Source organism: Cololabis saira, chromosome 10, assembly GCF_033807715.1.
Source record: "Cololabis saira isolate AMF1-May2022 chromosome 10, fColSai1.1, whole genome shotgun sequence".
NCBI classification, from domain to species: Eukaryota; Metazoa; Chordata; class Actinopteri; order Beloniformes; family Belonidae; genus Cololabis; species Cololabis saira.
In genome coordinates this window covers 11174476-11183210 of record NC_084596.1, presented here as the reverse complement: position 1 = coordinate 11183210, position 8735 = coordinate 11174476, and the positions used below count along the sequence as shown (strand labels likewise).

Below are 8735 nucleotides of genomic sequence, written 5' to 3'. Positions count from 1 at the left end.
GCGTGGTAGTTAGTTATTATTAATTTTCCCCAATAGTATTTTTTTTCGCACATTAATCTCATCCACCATAACCTTGAAAAGTTCCTGCATCTCTTTTTCTCCTTCTCCATGTTTAGTGAGTGACTGACGGTTAAGACGCAAACTACCTGTATAAATGTTGTTTGTTGGCGCGTGCAATGCAATGACTTATTTCATCTTTATTTAACAGGAAAAGAGGATTGTGGAGATTTAAAGCCTCTTATCTGAGTGAAGTCTGGCCAGAACAAGAGCTGTAAAATCAGTAAAGACACATTTAAATCCAGAAATATGATCTGTTGTGAACATGAACTCTGTACTTTGGGATGTTTCAGGAGGAAAACTGCCTCAGTTTTACTTGAATATTAGATTCATGTTTTCTCCCTCAGATCTGAGTCAAATCCTGGAATGAAGACTGAAGAAAACACTTTGTTAGCACATCAGAAGTTTTATTTCTTACTAAATATTCAGATTGTTAAACATGAAACATCCTCAACAGATTTAGACATCAACAACATCTGATCTGCAGATCTAGTCTGGTCCTGCAGCTGCAGCTTTGACTACCGGCCCCAACACACTAGTTTACACCAACTACAGGCTTTACTGAACTGTTTGCTGCGTTGCTGCTGGTCAGTAACATTTCTGAAATCATTTACTTTCTGCTCCAGTCTAAAAAATGTTTTTATCTTAAGAAAACAAGAACCTTTGGTTTGCTAATCAATGAGAAAACGAGTCTGAATGCAGACATGAAGAGAGATGAAGAAGGTCTGGTGGGTCGTCTGTTGGAGTCCATGAAGTGGAAGAAAAGAGAAATACAACATAGAGACACATCAAAACTAACAGTTAACAACAATTAGAACACAGGCTTATTTCTGTTTTTATATTGAAATAGAAGATGTTAATATTATTAATATTTCCCAGGTGAAACTACAAAAGAACAACTTCCACTTCCAAAAGTACAAATAACAAAAAAAAAATCAACTTATAGAACGAAAATGTCCCTCCATCCATTAGAGTTAGAGACGTTCATCTCTAAGAAGAAAAAAAATCAATAAAAACAGATAAAAACATGAAGAGTAAATAAGTCTATTTGAGTTTACAGAACTCAGCTGAGGCTCCATCAGTGTAACCAACCCAAACTCCAGCGTAGAGCGGCTGAGTGAAGGTGGTCTGGACTCTGTGGAGGAGGGTCATGGTTTCAGAGACGCTGTAGAAGGACAGAACACCTGCTCTGTGATCCAGGTAAACTCCTATTCTGGAGCTCTGAGGACCTGAGATGGAGGTTTGGATCCTGTTGTAAAATACATAACTGTCTGAGCGACAACCTAGTGACCAAGATTTTTCATTTACACTAAATCCACTTCCATCCCCTGATCTGCTGATATTCTTGTATGAAACTGCTACACCAACATCATCTGCTTTCTTCTCCACCTCCCAGTAATGACGTCCAGTCAGACTCTCTCTACTCAGGACCTGAAGATATGAAGTGAATCTGTCTGGATGACTAGAATAAGACTGATGTTTCTTCATAAAAGTCACCTTTCTGTTCTCCTCTGACAGTAACAGCTGTGTGTATACTGTGTTTGGATCCAGAGTAATTTCACATGAATATTTCAAGAATCCAGCTCTGCTCTGTGGTTCTGATTGTGAATCTGACAGTAAAACATCCACATCAGTGATGGTCAGTGAGATGTTTGTCCACGTGTCTCTCAGGATGTCCTGTAGTTGACCTCTGACCTCTGACACAGCTGCTGTCACATCCTGAAAGTAGCTGAGAGGACGGATGCTGATGCTGGAGGAGTGTGTGGACTGACTGAGTGGTGACAGTGAGGGGTAGTTGTGGAGAAACTGGTTGTGGTCCTCGGTGTCTGAGAGCTGCTTCATCTCAACGTCTCTCCTCTTCAGGTCAGTGATCTCCTGCTGCAGCTTCTCCTCCAGCTCTCTGACTCTCCTCACTTCAGTTTCCTGCTGGGATCTGATCTGCTGCTTCACATCAGAGCTTCTTTTCTGGAGGAGAGAGATCAGCTCAGTGAAGATCTCCTCACTGTTCTCCACTGTTTTATCAGCAGACTGATTGATGGCCTCCACCTCCTGCTGAAGCAGCTTCACATCTTTCTCTCTGTCCTGGATCTTCTGCTGGATTTGTTGTCGACCCACCTCCATCTCTCTCTGCCTCTCAGTCCTTTCTGCTGCAGCTGAGACTGTGTCGTGGCCTTTATGTTCATCCACAGAGCAGAGATAACAGATACACTTCTGATCAGTACGACAGAACATCTTCATCACCTCATCATGACGGGGGCAGATGTTGTCCTGCAGGTTCTTGGAGGGATCCACCAGCTTGTGTTTCTTGAATGGAGCCACATCATGATGAGGTTGAAGGTGATTCTCACAGTAAGAGGCCAGACAGAATAAACAGGACTTGACAGCTTTCAGTTTTCTTCCAGAGCAGAAATCACAGGCCACATCTTCAGCTCCAGCATAGCAGTGATCAGGAGGAGCAGCTTGGAGTCCAGTCTTCTTCATCTGCTCCAATAAAGCAGCAAACATGGTGTTTTTCACCAGCTCGGGTTTCTGAGTAAAAGTCCGTCTACACTGAGGACAGCTGGGGATTTTCTTCTCTCCTTCATCCCAGAAGTTGTTAATACAGTTCATACAGTAACTGTGTCCACAAGGAATAGTCACCGGATCCTTTAAAACCTCCAAACAGATCGAACAAGAAAAGGTTTCCTGGTCCAGCTGCACTCCTTTCTGCGCCATTTCTCCTCTATAACTGAGACTGAGAGAGTTTCACTTCCTCAAACATGAAACTAGTCTGAGCTCTGATCTACAAATCACGTGTCTGTGCAGAGTAGGAGGCTGTCAGCTCTCAGTGTTCAGCTGGTGTTGTTCAGACCCGTCTTCAAGCTGCAGATCTGCAGGGGAGGGAACAAGCAAACACTGGTCAGACTGAATCTGCTGGTTTGAGAGCAGGAAGAAGAGGGAGGTTCATCAGCATCAGATTCCAGGAAGAGAAGTTGCTTGAAATACAAACACTTTCTTTAACCCTTTTTACATCAGAAAATTTTAAAAACTACTGTCAAAGCAACATTCCAGGTTTCCAGACTGTTTCTAGTAGTAGTTTCTCAACAACAATAACATAAATATGTCAAAGTGTCTAATGTGACTCAGATCTGTTCTTTTTAATAATATTTCAATAAAACAGTTGTTAGTGAGGTTGACTTTGACTCTGCAAAGTTATCAGTTTGTTAAATCTGAGACTGAAACACAGAAGTTAATGTTTCCTCTGATGTACTATCAGTGAGTTTGAATAATAAAGGGCTCCATTCTTTATACAGGTCACATTTACAAGAAGTAGGAAGCGTTCAGGTCTTGATACATGTGGACTACACAAATGTCCAGAATCTGTGTAGCAGCAACGGACTCAGGCATAAGTGCTGGAGTGAAGGTGAGAGGACGGCTGGGGGACGTGTCCAGGATGAATCTCTACTAAGGTAGAAGTAGCGTCTGATTGTTTTGACTCGTTGTTTTGATTCTTTTTTTAGTTCATGTATTTTCAGAGAGTAAAATGTTTATTTTTATATTCCAGAAGCTGGACTATGGGTGGTCAGCCATATTTTTTTCATGGTTTTAACACTGTTTTTTACACTTCAGCCGTTTAGAAGAAAATACACTATATTAGAAATACAAAATATGGAAAAAAACTGTGGCTGGAAAGAAGCTGTTAGGTGTTTTGATACGATGATACTCACCGCTCTGCTGTGTCTCAGATTGTAAGGAAGGTGTGGAGGACATTTTTCATTTGTCTTATTCAGCTTTAGAGGTGTTTGATTTTATTTGTTTTAGCTTTAGTAATGTGTTACTTTAATTGTCTTATTCATCTTGTATTTTTATTTCCTTTATTCGTCTTTAGTATTGTGTGTGTTTCTTAACAGACCACTCCACATTCCCTCAGACAACCACAGAGACCAAAGGTCTGACTAAAGGTCAGGTGAGACCCTGTGCAGCTGGATTGTGCCACACTGACATGTGCATATATCTGGCAAATGACCACATCATCCATAACTACGCACCTCACACATGTAGCACATGAGCACATTTCTACACATGACACTGATTCCACGACACCCGGTGATCTCCGTTGCACAGTTCATGTCTCTTTTGGGCCAGATCAGTCATGGAGAAAGATGGTTCAGTGTAACTCATGAGGTTCTGACTTCCACCCTTGTATTTTACAACTCTGACACGGCCACACAGTTTACAGTGGCAGGATCTGGGTCCTTTTGTAAGACAATATCATGACGCTCAAGACCTGCAACTCACTCCTGATTCCAGAATTTGGTTTCCTCTCTCCCCAAGAGGCACAAACAACAATGTTTTAGTGCTGTACATGCATGCAAATCAGTGAAAGCGGTTTCCATGGCCTGTTGTTGTTACCTCCTACTTCCTGCTCTCGGCGAAGGCGGACGCTTTTCTGCTCCCGCTCCCTCCCTATCTGCCCTGCTGCTGCTCTCTGTTTGGTTCTGTCTTGTCCCTCTTTTAGAGCCTCTCTTTTCTCATCCTCCAAAACTTTCTACAATCATGGAATTGGTCAGCTGGTCTCTCAGATAATTGACCACATTTTCTCTCAGAGAAGACGGCAGAGGGAAGCCCTCTCGCCCCGACGGGACGTTTTCTGCTGGATACAGATGGATTCCTGGAAGACGTGGAGGATCGTGTGTCTGTCCACACTGTCGGTGGAGGATGTTGAAGATGCTTCAAAATTGGAGGCAGGGGAAAGAGGAGAAATCACCTCGGAGCAAAGACACTTCAAAAACTTTGGTTCCTCAATAAAAAATGCATAAATTAATCATTTTTTGTCTCTTATTTACTAGTATTTAACAGTTAAGTTAAAAAAAATTCCATGAATAAGTTTAAAAAATTTACTGAATTGTTATATTTTACATAATTTTAGCATTTACACCAACAAGGTTTTAAGCAAATTTTAAACTCTTGTCATAAACTCTTGTAAAAGAGATTTTTAATCTTCTAAAATTCCTGGTTAAATAAAGTTTATAATAAACAACTTAACTCACCAAACAAATTTAGCAAATTAAATTACACAATGATGAGATCGTATTTTGAGGACTAGTGATTCAATATTGCATTAATTTTTTGTCTTTATTTAGTAGTATTTAACAGTTAAGTTAAAAAAATTCCATATATAAGTTTAAAAAAATTTACTGAATTCCTATATTTTACATAATTTTAGCATTTACACCAACAAGGTTTTAAGCAAATTTAAAACTCTTGTCATAAACTATTGTTAAATAAAGTTTATAATAAACAACTTAACTCAGCAAACAAATTTAGCAAATTAAATTACACAATGATGAGATCATATTTTAAGGACTAGAGATTCAATATTCCACAGGCTGATGTTCAAAATGTGTTTGATGGAGAGTTGCGGTCAGTGACAGTTTGGAGATAGTTAGAGATAGTTTTTAAGGTGTTGTTTGTTGTTGTTGTTACAAAAGCACAATCATCGTCCACGCCTCAACCTCAACCACCCTGACGTCACTAGTTTCTTCTGAAAACCGCGTCAACAACCATGAATTTAGCGCCCAGAGCAGTGGTCCTCATTCCTGGTCCTCGAGAGCCGCTGTCCTGCATGTTTTTGATGTTTCCCTGATTCCATTCTATTCACACCTGATTCTAATTAGTGCTAATCATCACCAATGTTTCCTCCAGGTCTGCACAGTTCTGTTGGTGACACAGTCATCTGTATCAGGGTTTACTGGAGCAGGGAAACATCAAAAACATGCAGGACAGCGGCTCTGGAGGACCAGGAGTGAGGAGCACTGGCCCAGAGCTACACTGGACACCACAGCGGTCGAGATGAAGGGACGGAAGAAAGTAGTGACATGGACAAACCAAGAAATAGACGCGGTCGGAGCAGTTTCACTCGCGCACCTACAGGCGGTTCTGTTGAGCTACAAGTGATGCTCCGTCTCTGCATCTCAGCAACATTCACGTTCTAATGTAAAGCAGGACTTTACACAACAAACATGAACGGAAGCAGACTTAGTTTATAATCTTTCATGTCCTCACCGGCATTATTATCTACAAATGTGGGCAGATAATTAAATACAAATGACCTTTGGACCAAACGCACATGTACATTTCTGAACATCTATCTATCTATCTATCTATCTATCATTAAAAGAACAGAAAGAGACGCTGCACGATTCTGTTGGTGTATTTATTGTAACTGCAGATATTATAACAGTCATGATAGAAAGGAGTAAAGGTAAGACAGGTGTGAAAAATACCAAAGATCTGACTTAACGGAATAATTCAGACACTATTTTCTATCATACAAACAAATTATTTTCATGTTTTTCTTTTTTAACTTTTCTTTCATTATGGCGTAGTACTTTTTTATTCTCCTTTTTAGTGCTAATTAACTCTATCAGATATTATGCAGTTGTCTCGGTCAGAGGTGAAAATGATCCACTTAAAGGCTTTAAGTGACTGCGACGGTTTTTATTTTATTTTATTTTACCTCTTAAATGTTTTTTTTTTTCCGTCCAGTAAAAGTCGTAATTCACCATTTAACCACCAGGGGGGGGGGGAAAAGCTCAGCTTAAGTTTCACTACATGAGGAAAACCTGCTCCGTTTTATTTTTGTATGTTCATTTACTTCTAATCCATCAGTTGCACAAGAAAAAAAATCCCTAGAAGAAGATTGTTTAAGAGTCACAGCTTCAGCTATCACAGCTACAAACCAGTGATGAGGCCTGAACTCTGGGTGTATCATGGACTCAGACCTGGACCTTCAGAGACACATTAAGACAATTACAAAGTCGGCCTTCTATCACCTGAAGAACATCTCCAGGATCGAAGGACTAATGTCTCAGCAGGACCTTGAAGAACTCATCCATGCGTGTATCTTCAGTCTAGTTGATTCCTGCACCAGCGTCTTCACAGGTCTGACTAAAAAGTTCATCAGAAAACGCTGCTGCCCGGGTTCTCACCAGAACTAAGAAAGTGGACCACAGCGCTCCGGTTCTGAGGTCCTCACACTCGCTCCCTGTACCTCAGAGAATAGACTTTAAAATACTTCTGATAGTTTATAAATCACTAATGAACCAGACATGGAGAAGCAGCATCCAGCTTCTATGCTCCACAGATCTGGAACAAACCTCCAGAAACCTGCAGGAAGTTGAAACCCTCAGTTCCTTTATATCCAGGTTAAAAACTCATTTGTTCACAGCTGCCTTTGACTGGATTATTTAAACTGTTTTGAACTTAGATGTAAACCTTGTTAAATTCAGTACTACACTGTAACTCAAGCTACGTCATGCGGAAGTGTTGTGGTTGTCGTTCTGACTTGTAAGTTAATGCACATGAGTACCGGTAAGTAAGTAAAAGATGTAGCAACAAAACACAGTTGTCAAGCCTAGTCAATATTACATGGTGTCAGAAGTGAAAGCAGAAGAAGAGAATGGCAGTTTCAACCTCCACCGCAGTCTGCAAGGCAATCTGGAACAAACGTGCCGAAAACTGGAGAAGCTGGATACAGCACTTGGAGCTCTTCTGTACTGCGAGCGGAGGATGTGTGGGGGAGAGATTGAAGAGTTGAAGAGTGGATGCCCCTCCACATCTGCCCTGGGTTATTGTCCTTCAGGTCTCCCTCCATTTTCCTCTTATAGGAGTCCTTGGCCTGTTTAGAGGCTCTGCCCCCCTTCTGAAGGCCAAGTTGAGATCTCTGATCAGAGTCTGAACAGAGCTCTCAACTTGGCCTTCAGTACATTCTGCATCCCTAAAATTATTAACTTCCATATCCAGCAGCGACAAAATAGTTTATTAACATCCTTTACCTCAAAAAACCTTTTCTTTAATTCTAAATGACAATAAAATGATTAAATGTATAAAAAAAAGAATCCAGACTGGAGGAAAAGTGTTTAAACACGTGACTTCTTTCCTCTCTAAAAACCTCACTACATTCATGTAACCATCTTCCTGTAGGGGGCGGTGTGACGTCACTCCCCAGACTCCTGATCTTCACTGTTTCCAGGTCCTGAGGTTGCAGACGTGAACCAGGATAAAATGTTCAGGACAGAAAGTTACATCAACAGCAGAATCACTTAAAAAAGAAGTAAAACATAAATATTGTAAAAGATGAAATGTGAAGTGTTATGAAGTGAAGCTCAGCAGTCTGCAGCTTGTGATAAACCAGCGTTTGCTGAACCCAGCAGTCACTTCCACTTTACCACAGGCTGATATGTTCCCCTGAACTGAACCCTGGAGAGTGGAGGTCACATGTTTCTGCTGGAGCTTCTCTTTCTCCACAGTCTGCAGTCAGAGTCTCTGGATCTCAAAGCTTCAAATCAGGGGGCCGGATTCACAAAACATTCTTAAGAAAAAAAATCTTCTTAAGTGTCATTTTTTTCTTAAGTTCAGTCTTAAGAAGAAAAAAGAGAAGAAGTCATATTCTCCAAAAAAGTTCTTAAGTATTTTCTCAACTTTCTTCTTAAGTTTCTTCTTAAGCACAAACTTAAGAATAAATGGTATTCTTGAAATAAAAGTTCTCAAATTTGTTCTTGACTTTTTACTTAACTTTAAGACAACCTTGACCTGTCTTAAAATTTCTTCTGTGAAAAGGTAAGACTCTAATATCACCTTTTTCAACACATTTTAGACAAGTTTAGACTAGTAGGTCATAGTTTGAGGATATACTT

The 8735-nt window shown here is 40.4% G+C and overlaps 1 protein-coding gene across 1 annotated transcript; it reads right to left on the bottom strand.

Annotated features, from left to right (window-relative positions):
* Positions 1-955: 955 nt before the first annotated feature.
* Positions 956-2772, bottom strand: LOC133452407 (tripartite motif-containing protein 16-like). The gene is made up of 2 exons (XM_061731681.1): positions 1377-2772; positions 956-1328 (listed from the first exon to the last, which is right to left on the bottom strand). The coding sequence occupies exons 1-2, from the start codon at positions 2770-2772 to the stop codon at positions 1102-1104; spliced, it is 1623 nt and encodes a 540-aa protein (XP_061587665.1). The 3' UTR covers positions 956-1101.
* Positions 2773-8735: the final 5963 nt, after the last annotated feature.